The 17,535-nt window shown below is 42.0% G+C and overlaps 1 protein-coding gene across 1 annotated transcript in view; it reads right to left on the bottom strand.

Moving 5' to 3' along the window:
* mbo (nuclear pore complex protein Nup88) overlaps positions 1-17,535 on the bottom strand; it is a 101,683-nt gene that overhangs the window by 19,955 nt on the left and 64,193 nt on the right. The window contains exon 2 of the mRNA XM_033473834.2: positions 5,742-5,911. Coding sequence (XP_033329725.1) covers positions 5,742-5,911 — 170 coding nt within the window. The remainder of the gene's footprint in view (positions 1-5,741; positions 5,912-17,535) is intronic.

Here is a 17,535-nt window from a genome sequence, read left to right on the forward strand (position 1 = left end):
ACATTAGATTCGCGTTCTTTATCCTTTGAATGCACAGTACATTCTCCCTGATTGACTCTCGGATTGTGGACAAAAATGGACAATTTGGGAAAAGGAGATACGATTATTCGAGCCTTGCGGCTCGTTTCTACAGTTACCAATTGTCTTCTCAAACTATCCATTTCTGTGTACAATCTGAGCGTAAATTAGGAAGAATTTATTGTACTGTCGGTGCTTAAGTTGATGCTTATCATCTTAGTATGTTAATGATGAAAGGTTTAACGAAAACATATATATAATATAAACATATGTATATATATATATATATATATATAAACATATATATTATATACATATATAACAAAGAACGAAATATTTCTAACAATATTTATAAAAAATAAAATTTTTTATTGAGCGATGATAATTCATAAAGATTAAGTTTGGCTAATGTAATTAAAGGAACTGTTCCATTTTTTGAACATTCATTTACCACTTAGCTGGAAAAATCGAGGATTTACTGCGTGATTAAGCGTGCAGATGTCTGTTGATATTCTGGAAGAGGCTAAACAAGTATTTACAAAGCAAACGGTGAATGCAGTACCTTCGAAACGGAAGATGTCTGTCATCTTTTCAGTTCTAATATCATTAAATAAACTATTTTGATTTTATGAGATGTTTGAGATTGCTCCTCATAATGTAGTAAAATTGAAAAAACTTGAAGTTTGACTTTTACTTTAGATGACCCGATTGCGAATTACTAAATTGAGGATTTTATGAATCTATGACAAAAATGGACAGATAAAATACAAAACTGTATAGACATTAGAAGAATTTAAGGATATTGTTACGTTATTTCTAACTTGTTGCAACTATTAAAAGAGGAAACTTATTTTCATCTGGGATTGTGGAGCCGGTTACTGTGGGGTTTGTTTTCGAGCATAATTAACCTTATATTTATCGAATAAAACATATTCATTTTTTTATTCGTTTATTTTTATTATCTTTAATTAAAATAAAATAATTTAATATCTCTTATTTGATAAATATAAAATCAATTATGCTTGAAAGTAAATTAAAAGCACAGTAATTAGTCATCCCACAGCAGCTGACACCACTACTCTAACCCATATATCTCTTATAGTTAACTTGGACAATTTTTAGTTTGAACAAAGATCCGCGGTCTCATAATTACATTATAAAATATTATTGTCACATTGTGTAATTCACATGTCCAACTTATTTTAAAAACCAATTTCGCTAATTATCCTGAATAAATAACGGCCAACAGTGAAAGCTTCAGCAGTTTGAAATAAGATATTCAATAATCTGATCTTTTTTTTCTGCAGCAGACAGTAGAAAAGCTAAAGAAATAAAAATTAATCTGTCCAAGAAAACTCTGGAGATTCTACCCCCGTTATTGTTTTGCAAAAGCAGATTCCAAGCAGAGCAGAAAATTGAAGGAACTGGTAGAAAGTCTAGAAGATCCAGGTTTTTTGAGAGCAGAGGGAGGGGGGGAGGCAGGTTGGAAGACAGAGGAAAGAGGAAGGAGCCAGGATTGGCAAGGGGCGGAGGAGGTCGAAGGGTAGAGGCGCCGCGAAGTGGTAATAGTTTTAATCCGGTGTCTTGAAGTCGGGATTTGGTGGCGCAGCAGTTAGTGGCTGCTGGTAAGTCCAAGCGAACCCACTTCGCGCTCTGATATCATAATCCGAATAATCACTATTATTGCCGCCATTTGCTTAATCCGAAGCTCGGCCGCTCGCTTTTCCACGCTCCGGAGCTTGGGATCTGTTTGGCCGATGACGATGCCCGACATTGTGTATCGAAACTATCTACCCGGAATTGCTCTTCTCTAAATCACGATACGCTCGTTCTAGAAACTTTAGGCCAACCACTTTGACAAATTCTCTGCTAAAAGATGCAACGCCCGATCTTCGCGAATTCTGAATTCTGAATCTTTCCTTTTGATCCGAGACTCCCAGATGTCTCGAATCTTTGCTTTCTACCCTAGTCTATCGGATCTCGAAGCTGAGATTTGTAAACTTTGAACCTTTGTTTGCAAACTGAAATTTTGATCCCGGTTTGGATTCATTAAACTTTTACTTAGAATTTTAGGATTTTGATTTTGGCGAATCTGCTTTGAGCCTTTTGAGCCATAAATCTACATTTTTAATTTGAGGCCCTTGACCTTGGAATTCTATTTGTCCTGTATTGGGTATTGAATCTTGAATCTCTGTCACGATTTGTAGTCTTTCATATCTTGAATCTCTTTGCCTCGATTTGCAGTTTTCTAAAATCTGAATCTTTCCTTCCTTTCTTGGAACTTTTAAACTGAAGTTTTAAATTAAATCTCTCAAACCGTGAATTTTCATTTTGAACGAACTCTTTCGAATCTTGAATATTTACATTGACTTTGAATATGAAATTTCCAGTTTTAATTTCAAGCAAACGAATTTTTGCTTCCAATCAGAATCGTTTGAGTCCTTATTATTTCTAATTCGAGGACCTTGAATCTTGAGTCTCTGCTTCGATTTGCAGCTTTTCGAATCTCGAACATTTATTACTAATTTGCGTCCCCCTTCCTAGTCTAAGATTTATAACGCAAAATATTGGGTTTCAAATTTTTAACGAACCTCTGATCAGCTCCAAATTATTTAACCTTGCTTCCTGCACCAGAAACCAGGCAAAAGAGGTCGATGAAATTATTCTCGAGAAGGTTAGACGGACCATTTAGGAGGGAAATTCAAATTAATTTGAATTACGATGAACGAGACGAGACACGAAGCTACTTAATTCAGGGACAGGGGCAAGGAGGGGTGGCGGAACGGGCACCCGTTCGCTCCAAGTTGTCCTTCGCATTATAATTTCATAATAAGTCGAGGCCAGAATAAATGCATTACTTTCCTGCCGACTTCCAGCTAATTCATAATTCCGAAGTTTTTCCGGAAACGAACGAAACGTTTAGCCCCGACACCCCTCGCCCCGCGGAGCCCGGTGAACAACACAAACTGGTCAAATTAAGAGCGGCAGTTTACGCTAAAGTTTTTTCGTTATATCACTTAAGCAATTTCTGCGGTCGGCTCGCCGGTCCGGGCGCCAGGAATCGAGGGGATTTATAAGAACCGTACGTAGAGACCGCGTCGCGGGCGGAGCGGAGCGAAGCGGAGCCGAGCGAGTGGCGTTAAATGCGCACGGCATAAAAGACCGCGGAGGAACAGTTTGTAAGAGAGTCCGCGGCCATTAGAACGAATCTCTGGGATTTAATGTCTCCTTCCTTCCGTTGGCTTAAATAAGGCTAAATGGAGTTTATGCATTATTGCCCGCGAAACTTCCAGCATCGCGACAGATCCTTACCTCCCCTCGGTGGGAAAAGTTTAATCGCTGTCCTGCGGCCGCTACCGTGATCCCGCGAAATCCATACAGGCGACAAATCATCGCGAGGAGCGAGTTCCCGTGCTGATTGCTCTTCCACCCGCGCAATTTCCTGTATTGTCGCCTTCGCGAGCCGCGCCGTTCGAAACGCGCTTTAAAAGTGCAGTTACTCGAGCGATCTAGTCGATTGCGGTTTTTACAGAGCCGCTCGGTGAAATTCTACTTTACTTTGCAGTCCTACGAACACGGAAATATGTTCTAATTGTTGACACGAATTTGTGAACGGTTGCATTAATATAGATATATCGAATAGTTTGGTTCTGCATTGCACAGAGTTGCGTAAAAGCTAACCGTTCCACTTGCGAACTAACGATCGTTTGTGCAGTACATCAAATAATAAATAGTGTTGTAAAATATGAGCTAGGAGTACCGTCCGCTTGAATGTCATTTCCTTTGTGCGTTTTAATGAAATCATAAGTGTGCTCCTATGACAATATTTCTGATACAGCAAATTCTCCCTAATTGACGCTCAGCTTGTACACAAAAATCGACAATTTGGGAAGAGGAGATACGATTACTCGAGCCTTGCGGCTCGTTTATATAGTTGTTGACAATCTGTTGCTATAAAAGAGAGCCGCAAGACTTATAATCGCATCTCCTCTTCCTCATTTTTGCTTTCAAACTGAGCGTCAATTAGGGTGAATTTACTGTAAATCGAAATGGTTTAGGCAACAGGTTACGATGCTCACTCTTTAAGAACGCACCACTGTTGTTTTCGGAAAAGAATTCTTGTTATTCCTACTGTTGCCATTCCTAAATCAGTCATCGAGATACCGTTTATTTTATAAAGCTATTCGTACATACTTCTATATTTAATCGTTCAGAACAACGGCTTAAGAACACACCGCCGTTGTTTTACGAAAACAATGTCTCTCATTCGTACTATTGTCATTCAAGCATGCAAGGTATCGTTTATCCTACCGAGTCACATTTTTCGTGAGCATAAAAATTAAAGCCAGTTCTTTCATTAGCCTCAAAAAATAGTTCAAAATAAATTGATCCATATCTAAATTTTTCCGCTTGATTTGCAGCGAATCTACCGAGCGCTGAAAGTTAGTTCACGCCGTGTTACTTTACAGGAATAACAAGACTGAAATTAGATAGACCGTGTCAAATTCATTCAATTATTTCTTGCGAAAGTGTTCCTTACAATTGGAACATGTGTGAGTCTGGTCTTTCTGACCGGCACGATAACGTTTTGCGCCCAAAGCCGATCGACGCGCGCGTGAAACGAGGATCGCGCGGATCGAGGCCGGGCCGGACACGAATAAGAAAGCTTTGTAAAATGCCGGGACATAATCTGGATGCCGGGGCGTGGCTAATTGCGTCAGGTTCTAATCACCCGAAAGATTAGACGCGAGCGAGAACGAGGAGACGCGGTGACGGAGCCGCGAAGGGTAATGTTACGCGAGGCAGTAGTCTCGGTGGCATGTGTCGTTGATGAGGCGGTTAGTATTCAGCTTGGTGCTTTCCGGGCCTGGAACTTTTGAAAACTAACCGAGTAAAGCCACCTTAATTCCATAAGAGGGAGGCCAAAGGGGTTCGGGCGTCATCGTAACACCCTCTTAATTACAGGATATTAGGACGCCCGCAGGAGCCGCGGAGGTGCAGGAAGCCAGATAGTGCGATTTATTATTCGCGGTCTACCTTATCTCGCTTTTTAGGAGCCGGATTTCTTGGTCTGTAAACTCCCCTCCCTCGGCGCGAGATTGATTCCCCGATCTCGATGTGCACGTTTTTAATTGTCACGCTCCCTCCAACGTCTGACCGGCTAAGGGAAACTCGGGTGTTGTCGAAGGTTGACTAGGTGCTAAGATCATCTAAGATCATCGTCAACTAAATTTAGAAATAAATAAAGAAACGCCAGAATTCATTAACTCATTAACTGCTAGGAATCGCTATCAACTTTGCTTGGATCTTATCATCCCTTATGTCAACCTTGGGACGGATTCCTTTAACCAGTTAGCTGTGGGCGCCTCCTTTTTAAAGCGCGCACTTATACGTGTCGCGAGAATTAAGCGACGACGAGTATACTCGTCAAACACAGCTAACTAGTTAATTGCTGTGTAGTGGTGAGAAATGTTATGAATGATCTCTATGATAACTTTTTTGGAGCTGAAGCGCAGGTGGATAATTAAGTGTCACCAATAGAGCGATGTCGGTATTAACACCATTTAATGGATTGTATTGCAGTAATCTCACTGAGCCACATGTGTGTGTGTCTGACCAGTACAATCTTGTTCTATTAGTTTGAATACTATAGAAAGAATTTCCATAGAAACGAAGCTGTAATTAATTCACAGAAACTGACAGATTACGTGAACCGTACTCACACGCAGAGTATCTCTTCCTTTCCGCCTTGGAACATCCCATCCTTGCCCCATCGTTTGGGCAGCTCCATCAGGCTTATACCCATGTCCCCCCACAATGCCAGCTGTGTTCCTGTTTCGTTGATCACTAAATTTTTAACTTCGTAGATTGGCGGATCCGTGGGACGCAGTTTCTGAAACATAGATCGAAGAAATCAATCAACATACAAAGGATGATTGTTTATTAAGATGTAAGATGATGTTTATTAAAATCCCGAGTGACGCCATCTTGAATTTCCCAGGATCTCTCAAGTCACGTAGCATCGACTACAGAAACTTAATATATCTCCAACATTTGTTTGAATTTGTACGAATTATCGAGCCATATAATTAAATATAATTTCATCATTTAGACATTAACGTGATTCTTGCAGATATTATTCCTAGCTGGTGAAATTTCGTGCGTGAAATCTGCAAACATATTTTATTTTAAACGAAAGGATTAGTTCGGCAGATAAAAGAATGCTTGTACCTACTCTGTGCCCCCTAACAGAAGCCTGTGAAAATAAAAGTTCGCGCAAAGATTTTTAATTCAATTAGACATCTCCGCGAATATTTAACAAAAATTCCACAAAGGCTGATACCGTCCCAAGCGAAACTTCCGGGCGGTTCGTTCGGCGTGCAGCATTACAATATTAATTTTCCGCAGTAACGAGATATCCCCGAACCCCATAACTTCCACTTTCACCCTCGCATCGTCTATCGATTAATAAACTTTATAATACGATCCTACTTCTCGTTTGTTTTCCAGTTTGATTTTTATCACGGCGGCTCCGGGAAAAAGGCAGGTGCACGACGAGCCCCTCGCCACCCCCGTCGCCCTCGAGACTCCTCTTTAACATCCCCTTCGCCCGCTGGTTCCGGGCCCATCCTCCTCCGCCTTGATATTTAATTTCGAACTAAGTTCGCGGACGCGAACATCATTACGCGTCGGCATCCCCGCGGCTGGGATATCGGCGCGTATTAAGGGGCAATTATTTTTTTACCCCGAGGGTAGTTTCTTGCAAGACGACGTGCCAGGCCCGATCCTATTGACTAAACCGTTTGCCGATCCCTTCGAGTAATCTGACCAACTTCGTCCCTTGATTCCGATTGCAAATATAATAATAAAGTAATTTCTCCCGGAAATGACAAATTTCGGGTTGCTGTGCATTTCCCTGTGCTAGTCCTACGCCTATGTAATTTATTGCTACGTCGATGCTAAGATTACGTCAACGGAGTCGGTCGAGCATGTGATACTTGGGCTGTTTGGGCGTGAAAAGAAAAACTTTTCTTTAGATAAGAAAAACCGCGAAGACACATGGTAAGTGACCAATCTCCATCGAATCGTGGCATGTGGTCCCCGAATTACCTTCGAATTATCATGTGGCCATGGAATTGCCTTCGAATCGTGGCATGTGGCCACCGAATTGTCTTCCAATCGTGGCATGTAGCCTCCAAATTGCCTTCGAATCGTGTCATGTGGCCACCGAATTGCCTTCGAATCGTGGCAAAAAATTAGAAATGAAAAAGTTACGTCACCGTTATTATTCTAGCATTACTATGTATTCATACTAATGTACACCGGCATGCTGGTCGCTGGCATTTTCTGTCGACTGCGCCGAGTTTCTATAAAAACGAGCCGCGAGGCCCGAAGAACCGCGATTTAGTATTCTCAGAACTGCCGGCTTTAATTCCGAACTCCGAACATTTCTGAGAGAAATTGCTGTATCTGAACTTCTGCATGTTTCTTTATCTCCCTAAGCAAGCACCTGTATTCCTACCATTTTACCGCGTGTCCAATCCGCAGTGAATCCTGTCGCAGCAGTGAATCCACAGACAATCACAACCGAACAGTTCCTATCCTCATCCTCGACTCCATAGCAAGCTGAGATTTGGTAAACGTGCTGGAGTATTAATGCACATCTTTAATCGGCAATTCGGAAATTTTATTTATATAATTACTGCCAAGATTTTTGTTTAAAGTGACACCAAAGTGGAAATTGTTACTTGCGGACTGTGCAGATTTTAGTAGCTGCGATAAAAAAAACAGCAACAAAGTCGGAAGAATGTCAATGGGACATAGTTCATCTTTTCATATAAGCGATTGCCTATGTGAATCAGGTTCCTTTAATTGCCAAGTAATAGAGAGAAATGCTAGATATCATCAAGGTCGACTAGCTGCTAGGACACGATCTTCCTTGCTAACTTTCTCGAATCTGAAGTGGAGCTGACTAATCGAGTATCAACACACACATGACTGGGATCACAATCTAGTCGTCTCATTTAACTATTTGCTAACTGATGCAGTTTTGCCGGAACATTTGAATCGTTCTCCAAGGCGGTTTACGCTATTTATCATAGAAGTTGTCCTACAATACAAGCAATCCACGGCAACAAACGAAAGCACTCCAGGAGAAGATTATACGATCCAAAAGACAAGACACCCGAGGACGTTCTCCCGATTCAATCACTGTCCCCCTATCCAGAGCTGGGACAACAGCGTGAAACCTGAACACAGCCGAGAGCATCGGGGAACAAACGGAGGTCTAGCGCGTTTAAAAGTTTTCTTTTCATTAAGACTTATTCCGGAGGGAGGTCGGCGGTATGCAACACGGTCGGGCAAAGACAGCCTGTCCCCCTCGACCCCGCAGTTAGAAACACATTTATTAACGGCAGCTCATCTCATCCGACTGTTAAGCACCGGTAAGAGAGTGCTCTCCCTCTGTTATCCTCTCGCCGAGAGTTCTCTCATTCACTTTGCCGGGCTGTCTCCGCCGCCTCGTTCGGGGGAGCAAGAAAAAAGACGTCGCATCGCCGACGCCTTATTAATTCCGGGGGGCGGCGGCGTCAGAGGGGCAGGAGGAGAGGAGAGGAGAGCGAGGTGTCGACGGTAGAGAGAGGCCTTTTGAAGAAATTAAAAGAACAGAGGGTTTATAATGTGAACACATTCATCCCGTGACCCTCTTTTCCCGGAGCTGCCCCCTAACCCCGTGATTCTCTCTCTCTGTCGCTGCCGAGTCGGCATCATTAACTCCACCGTTTCCTGTCCCGCTGAGAAATGTCAGTCGGTCGGACGTCTGCGAGAATCGTCACGGTTTCTTAAAACCCGGCACCTTGTCCACCGTTCTTTGTTTTCGCCTTGTTAAGAGTTCTTCGGCTCCTTCTTAAACGGGTATGTCGAGTTCTGTAGTTCTTACGGCCTGTGAGTCCTGCTCGCGAAGGTGGCTAGAATCGCTGGTATCCAAATAAACGTTTAGTTTCACTTAACCTTTTAGGCACGACGCGCCACTATAGTGGCTTCCGCGGATGTCATCTCTCTGAACGACGCGCCACTATAGTGGCTTTCGCGGATGTCATCTCTCTGAACGACGCGCCACTATAGTGGCTTACTCTAGTAGCTCACTCGGTCATCGTTTGAATCGAATAATCGTCTTCATATGCATTGTTTCACACTTCTTTTGTCTTCACATCGATTTACAATATACAGACTTATCTTAACAATATAACTGTATCTTAACAATATACAGACACTCTTTACAGTACATATCAGACTCTGCCGTCCAGAGAAATAGCCTCGCGCAGAATTCAGTCGTACCTGAAAGGTTAAATGGCGATGTTCTTTTCAAGAATGAGCACAACGCTCACCATGATGCAGGAGTTGGAGAAGAACGTTTTGACAAGGTACGAATGATGGTGATCGGAAGGTGTACTCTTATACTTATGGCTGAAGACTTATCCGTGAACGAAGTGTGAGCGTTCCGTTCTGGACCAGCTGAAGGAATCACCAGTGCGGCTACCCAGCAAGCCCTGTCTTAGATGTAAGGATGTAAGCACAGTTGGGGACAGTGTAGGAATTGGTGATGGATGAGGAAGTTCTCAATTAATTAGCTCTTTGGTCGCGAGCGTAGGCGTAGGTGCACAATAAACTCTATACAGTAAATTCCCCCCTAATTGACGCTTAGATTGGGCCCAAAAATGGACAATTTGAGAAAGGGAGATACGATTAATCGAGGTTTGCGTCTCATTTGTATAGTTGTTGACAACCGGTAACTATGAAAACGAGCCGCAAGGCTCGATTAATTGTCTCTTCTCTTCCGAAATTGTTCATTGACAACTACAAGAGTAGAAGAACACCTCCTGACAAAAGTAGGGACAGTCGGACAGAGTCGTCCAAGTTTTTCAAGCAGATGTTATAAAGTCGGGCGCGACTCTTCGTCGACTCTAATACCGTTCGTTCGTCTTGCCAGTTGACAGCTTCTATCTTTCTCATTCCGTCCGTTGCGTCTCGCGTTTAACGCGAGTTATCACGGAAAAAGGTAAACCTGCTCTAGGTATACGCATACAGGAGACAAAGATGGCAAACTAGCCTGTTATCCGAATAATGCAAAGCAAACCTCATCCGAGACGTAATCCGACATTTGTCCATATTAAGGCGTTAACGCGTCGCCGCGCCGGTTTCGTTTCCGCGCGTCTGCCGCGTGTGCGCTTTGAAATTATATAGTGGCCGCATCAGTCGTCGTTAGCCAGACCCGACCGTGTTAACTATGTGTATCTTGAGCACCCGTTACCTGGCCGTTTGTCATCGGCTGCTTTCACCACGCGCGTTATTTTCCGTGTTAAGATGCACGCCGGGATGTTTCACTTTGCCGAGACATATTGGTCTTGAATGCGGCGGCTGCTGGCCGAAGAGAAACTTCTGGCCATGGATCCCGGGGATCAGTCTCGTTGCTCTAATCTAGCTCGTCTGCATTCGTTCGTCATTGTTGAAATTATTATTTAGAGTCTATTCGGATAAAAATTTTGTTTTAGTCATCCATTTTTGTGTCTGGCTTTCTAAACGAATACATAATTTGTTCGATGATCCTGGAAGAGTAGAAAGAGGTTTTATATGGAGATTCATAGTTCGTTGTCCTAGAAATTTCTTTCGGAACGAGTACAATTAATAAGCTTTCATCTTCTACATTCTTCATTGTTATTCTAATCTTCTTCTTACGGGAAGTTATTACAAACAAGACTTGAACATTGATCTTTTTCTTATCGATATTCTGACGGACAGAAGGTCTAGACCAGTAGAAATCATTACTCTGCAAATGAAGCAGTCTTATAGATGCCACGTGACCACTGAAGTGTTAAGAGGCTCTTCTAAATTTACATAATACCCATTAGCCTGCAAAACGAAATAGTTTTTTGCAGGAATGCAACAATTTCACTATATAAATAGTAATATTGTAAGGCAAGCGGATGGAGCATATTAGGGCTAGAAAAATAGAGGATAGACATCGGCCGATTTTCACGATCGATGCCTCGGATGATGGCAGATCCAAGGATGGAATTTCGATCGCGGATTGATGATCGTATGTGCGCGCGATACGAGGAATTCGCATTGTCTTCCAGGGTAGAGTTCCATCGCTCGCGACACACGCAACTTTATATTAAGCCTAAGTTCTAAACTAATAAGACAACAGCCGAGATGGGACGATCAGGAGGAGGAAAGGGTGACGCTAGAAGGATCCAAGTTTCACCGAGGCAGCCACGAAGCGGGTCACCGATTACGACGTTGATCGTCTACGAGAGACAACCAAATTGGATAAGTTCAAGCAGCTTCTTCGCTGACTACTTAGACCATTACCCTCCAAGAATTTCAATTAGATATAGTTTTCGAATTCGCAAATCTTTCGGACGTTTCTGACACTGGCATCTAGCGCAACGAATGCGGCGTACGTTTCTACGGGCCCCGATCGAATACTCGTTTAACACAGAACAAAAAGAAAAACAATGCGTCTCTAATCCATCGATGCCGTCGTTCCATCGATAACGCTAATTGCCGACGGACTTTTGATTCATTGTTGTTTCTTTTCTTTAATAAGAACAAATAGGCGATGTCTTGAATAATAGATAACAAAAATAATAAAGAAAAAAAAATAATAAAGAAGGAAATTTCGATTTGGTTCCTATCGCTTGCAATCCGTGTAGAAAATTCGTGTCCCGCGGACAGATTTGTGGGATACTTATCCGATAATGGAACTATTTTCTCTGTCCGACCATACACAGATTTCTTCTACTGATCTCAGCGGTGCGAGGAATCACTCTTTGATCTCTCTTTTGTTAGACCGATCAACAAAATCCTGACTCATACTTTAAAATTCAACATCAGTCCTCCGTACATCATCGATGTATCCTACATGAAATATAAGCAATGTTCATGTGGTTAGAAACAATTCTAACATGTTTCAGTGCTTTTCTAATAAAACCTCAATTATTCGTAGTAAAAAAGAAACAGTTTACTCAGTTATATGACCACATCAGAACTGTATTCATATGGATCGTATTCGGATAATAGAGAATCCAGATATCGAGATTACTTATAAAATCGGCGTTTGTACATAATACTGTTACCGTACGAAAATGAAAAGTATACCGATCTAAGTATCAAGATAAACGTTCTCCTTAAACGTCATCTGATTACACGCGGGATTATTCTACTTGTTCCATTGGAATTTCTTCGAGGACAACTACATCGAACGATTCACCCCCCAACGACTTTAAAACCTGACAAACAACGAAAACCATATTTTCCAACGAAACAATTGAAATGTGAAGATGTAAGTTTCGCACGAACGGGACTTGTGCTTTGCAGGCTGGCTTGATCTTAATCGTTTGTGTACCAGATGGTTCTGAAAAAACAGGATCGAAAAGCGCCGAAGAGCGCAATAGCGCTCCTTCGATTATGTGTCGAAAAAAGCCGTAAAACATAAAATAAAACGTTATGAATGAAAATATATATACTATTAATTTAGAATAGGTAATAACAAAATGCAAATTGGATTACTGACAGCGATGCGACGCGCGACGTATACATGCGTCTGAAAGACTGAGCACGTTTCGACAAATTTCGGGTGGGCCGTAAGTCGTCTGTTTCGGCCAAATGCCCTGGCTTTTCTCGACACAAAATCTGAAGAGCGCAAAAGTGGCTCGTGGTACGCAAACGGTTAAGATTTCAATTTTGGTTTGTTACGCGTCCCTTTGATTTCGTATAGACCGATAAGAAGGAGATCGACGATAGACGATTCTAGACAGAGAGCGGCAACGAAAGGGGTACGAAGACACACCCGGTATACGCGTCGTTTCCAGTGAGAAAGAGGTAGGGAGGCCCGTTAGGTGGTCGACGTCGGGTGTAAATTTGCATTGAACGAAATGAGGCGCTATGGGGCATTCCAGTCCGAAGTTAATAGCTTCCCAACGATTAACTGTATCTCCCAACCCACCGCGTCTACCCGGCCTCTTCCTCTCTTTCCCCCTGACCGTTCATTCGACGCGTCATGCCTGTTCGTTCCATCTCTTTCCTTCCAACACCGCCGGTACCCCATTTCGCCATTGGACCTCTCTTTCCCTGCGATCATCCTTCTTGCTCCGGGTCGCTCGCGCCGCGTTGTACTTACCTATATCGTCCCTTCTAATAATATATGTTCCAAAGGTCGTGGAATAACTGACTTTGCCCCGAGGACAGCCTGACCGATGGCCCCCTCCTCCTCCTCGTCCAATACCGAAAACAATGACACCCTCGTTTCAATGCTTCTTCCCGACAATGTCGCATTTGACAGCCGCTCGGAAATTCAGTATAAAATCCCATAAAACCTCCTAGAGATCGCGTGTGCAGCTCGTAGGTGCGAAAGGCGGCGCCTACCGCGGTCGCAGCCAATAGTTTCCAGGCTCGGGAAGGCGCCACGGGGGTTATAGGGCATAATTTAGTGGACAGTTTGATATACAAACAATCTTTAATGAAATTCTTGGTGTTCATTAATAACGCATTACAGCCTCGCGCGGCACTGGCGCCGCTGTCGGCATTGGGACCCGGGAATCCCGTACCCTCGACCCTCCCGGTCCGCCAACCCCCTTTTCTACCATCCTCCCTCTGTCGTCCTCCGACACCCTTTACCCTCCACGCTTTCCACTAATCCTTACACTCTCTTCCGTGGAACTTTTGGCACGTTTTATTGACGGGGCGCCTCTTTCCCGCGTGCTTCGCCCTCTCCACGCGTGGAATTTCATTTTTTGACGGAATTTTGCCTCGAGTTGCGATCGTGGGAATTTTACAAGGAACCTTGTTGTACTCGTGTATGAATTATGGAATAATTCGTCTACGAACGATCATATTTTTTATCACTGTATCGAGCACTTCTTAAATTTCGCGAAAATTCTATTTGTTCGAGTACGCATAAACTTTCTTAAGTTTTTAGGAAATTATTAACGATAAATGAATTTTAATTGTGTCGGAGTAACCGAAATTTTTAGTAAACGAGTTACTTCGATCATGAGGTGTTTCCGTGGCTTTTCGTAAGGTAGCTAACATGCTCACCAAGCACGGTAAAGAAAACTGAGCACAATTTAAGAAGATTAAAAATAAAGTAAAAATCTGGCTGCGCGATCGAAGCGAGTAAAGATCAGAAGAATGTTTAAAGTTCTTGGTATAGTTCGTATTCGTATCAAATGTATATAAAAATCACAAAAACGTGTAGAAATCGTATCGTTGCGATTTCAATTGCGGCAAAGCAAGTACATCTATCTAAACGTTGCATCGTTTTGATTTTGGATCGTGAAAAAGCTAGTGAAGTGGGAAATCAGTCGAATCATCCAAAAAGATTAAACGAAGCTCGTACAGTAAGTGTTTCTCTCTACGATCTCAGTTATGAAACAGTAGGTGCGATGAAACGTGTATCAACAAGATTAGATCGTGCTCATAAAATAATTATAAAAATTCTGAACACGAGTGGAAAATCGCTTCTCTACGATTAACGAAAAACAAGTGAAACGTTGATCAATCAAATCGCGGACTCATAAAATTTAACACAAATATTGCCTGGCCCTATGATTCGATGCTGATAAAAAACTTAGAGGTGTGAACAATTGGACAAAGCAGAATGAAGATAAGAAGGTCGGCAGCGCGAACAATGCGGCGTAAATAATAGGGTAACGATGAAAACTAATAGGCTTTCCGGCACAACGGTGAAACAGCAATTCGTTTTGGGTCTGGACGACACCCCGTTAATGAATCGACGTAATCAGGGGGTGTGGGGTCAAGCGACGAATGACAATCGAGTTTTGTATTAATGTCCCGAGCATGGCCGCACCCATGGTCCCTGCGCGGCGCGCGTACGACAGTCACCATCAGCCTGATCGTTCGTTTAATCAAGCGAGCCGCTAACACGATTAACTTATTGCGTATTCTCGTCATTCCGTGCACGTGAGACACGAATCAGCGATACACGTATACGCAATGTCCATTACCCGGCTGCGTTCTATCGCCTCCTCTTTATCTGGCCACCCCGTTTTTTTCTCCCTTTCTCTCTCCCTTTTCTCTTTGTTTACCCACCTGTCGCGTTCACGCGCGCCCGTCTTTTCGACGAATCATTGGGCGCGTTCGCCACGAACGTTTGATCAAGCCAATTCGGTTGTTTTCTAATTAAACCGCCACCTTTTTTATCGTTCAAGGCTCTACGCCTAGCGTGCACGATGTCACTGCTCCATCGGAGATTGCTGACTCACTTGTTGCCATCTTATTTCAATCGATGTCAGGGTGATTGTTCTGTCGATGAAACAAATCAACGCTAGAGATTGCAATATTTCGAAAAAAGAAGGAAAATCTTGGTGTAGAGTAAGTACCGCCCTTTTATGAAGGACGCTCCTTCTTTTTCTGCGAATCTCCAGTGTTCAAACCTATTTTGATTTTCGAATTCTTTATGGTTTTTACATTTATTAATACCGTTCATATACGTTTCTGCCTTCTTTCAACTTAAAAATGATACGCGATGAAGAGCGGGTTATAATTATTGAGTTGCACGGGGGAGGAATAAAGTACGCCGATTATGTTACGACGACCGGAAAAGGAAGATAGAAAGTGCGATATACGATGTATATATATATACATCGGCCATTTAAATCGACGAATGAGTTAAAACCAGCTTTGCTAAATGCGTGGAACGAAATTACGAAAACGCATCGATGCGGACGGAGCAAATTCTGAAAAGTTCCTGTAAATTTTATTTTATTCAATTTTGTGATTATGTTTGTTCACCTGTGAAAACATAAAGGAGTGTCCCAAATTGAAGCGTCCTTATTTGCTTGAAAAATGTTCGTCCGATAAAATCTGTAATAATATGATCTCGTGCAAAGTTCTATTTGTATACAGTAATTATTTGCAACGTTATATTATTTTATATTTTGTTCGAAGCGTGAGAGAAAATTCTTCGTGCGCAAGAGTTCAATTATGTGCGATGTTTTTTCACGAGTTTTCAGGGTCAGAGTCGGAACTACACAATTAATTGTAACACTCTGTTGGATTTATATGCAAAAAAGATTTTTGTGCGTGGTAGTAAAGGTTTCATACTGCCAATAATACACCATAAAGAGGTCAGCCATCTTCATTCCAGAATTCAAGCACGCAGAACCTCGGCGCCTGCATGGACACTGGCTTGTCATAAACGGGAATGTCCATGTCCGGCGGACGATGCACACACTTCATGGTGTATATAAAAGTCGGCAGACAAGAAACCAATAAAATTTCTTTCGAGCAGCATCCCAAAATCTCGACGCGTCGAATCAATGGTCTTATTATCTCAATTGCAACGAAATTGCATGGGACTGTTTATCCACGTTTACTGGGCTCTTCGAGTCGTTTTTCAATTTGTTATTCGGCTACTATAATTAACAATCTCTGCTATCGCTGGTGTCCTTAAAATAAATTGAATCGAAGCTGCGTCAGTTGCATCGAGTTCATTGAGTTGCAGTAATAATGCTCTTTTATGGGGTGGTTTCCAGTCGTTCCATTTGCATCGCTATCACAACTAGATTGCATACTTAATCCATTTATGGGAGATATGAGCAAGTGAAATTTATAACAGCGAACAAACTAAGAGATTTTAAGAATGTAGATATGTAATTCTTAACCAATCAGCGATTACAATGGTTAAAACAATAATGCTAGTTGGTTCTTCTTTCTTGCAAATCAATGCAGAAGAGTATTTTGCTTTTTTATTTACAGTACGCGTAAATCTATGAAACACAAGTACATATTCATGTTACTAAGAACTAACATCTTTTTTCAGTTTGTTCTTCCTAGAATGAATTCACTTTTCTACCATGAATCTCTCAATTCATATGATCATAAGTGAACTAAAAATGTTTGTCACGTTTAAGGTAGCTAACAATAAATGCACACTCAAGAAATAACGTTAAATGTTATGCGATTATAATCAACACGTCTGCTATTATTAGATGGATCTATGGTGGTGGATCTATGTGCGATATTAAACTTGTCCTTATCAATTGTGCAAAATATCAATTAGAGTTACATAAAGATTCACTCTTTTCGTGAATAATTTTAGTCATTTAAAAATAACACGACCGCATTCCTATATTTCCTTAAGAGTGTTTTACCATTTCTTGCTTTATCTACTTCTTTTCCTCTCGAATACGTAATATCCGTAGCCTAATTGCCAGCACCACAAGCCCAGGAATATTACAGATTACTTTGCCACTGATCCCTTGACAGCATCACCCTTTTCATGAATCATAATTGTCGAAACTATAAAGCCACTTTTATAGAATCCGGTACAATAGAATTCTCAATCATATATTATTACACAATAGAAATGACGAACAGTCTAAATAAATTCATTCTCGTCGTTTCTACGAAGTATCAGATAATTGTTATTCCGCAGTAGGTCCAGCGTTCAGATGTATCGTTGAGCGTTAACGTTCAGCGTCAGAGTATCCCGTC

The sequence above is a fragment of the Megalopta genalis genome, chromosome 6, assembly GCF_051020955.1.
Source record: "Megalopta genalis isolate 19385.01 chromosome 6, iyMegGena1_principal, whole genome shotgun sequence".
In the NCBI taxonomy this organism is placed as follows: domain Eukaryota; kingdom Metazoa; phylum Arthropoda; class Insecta; order Hymenoptera; family Halictidae; genus Megalopta; species Megalopta genalis.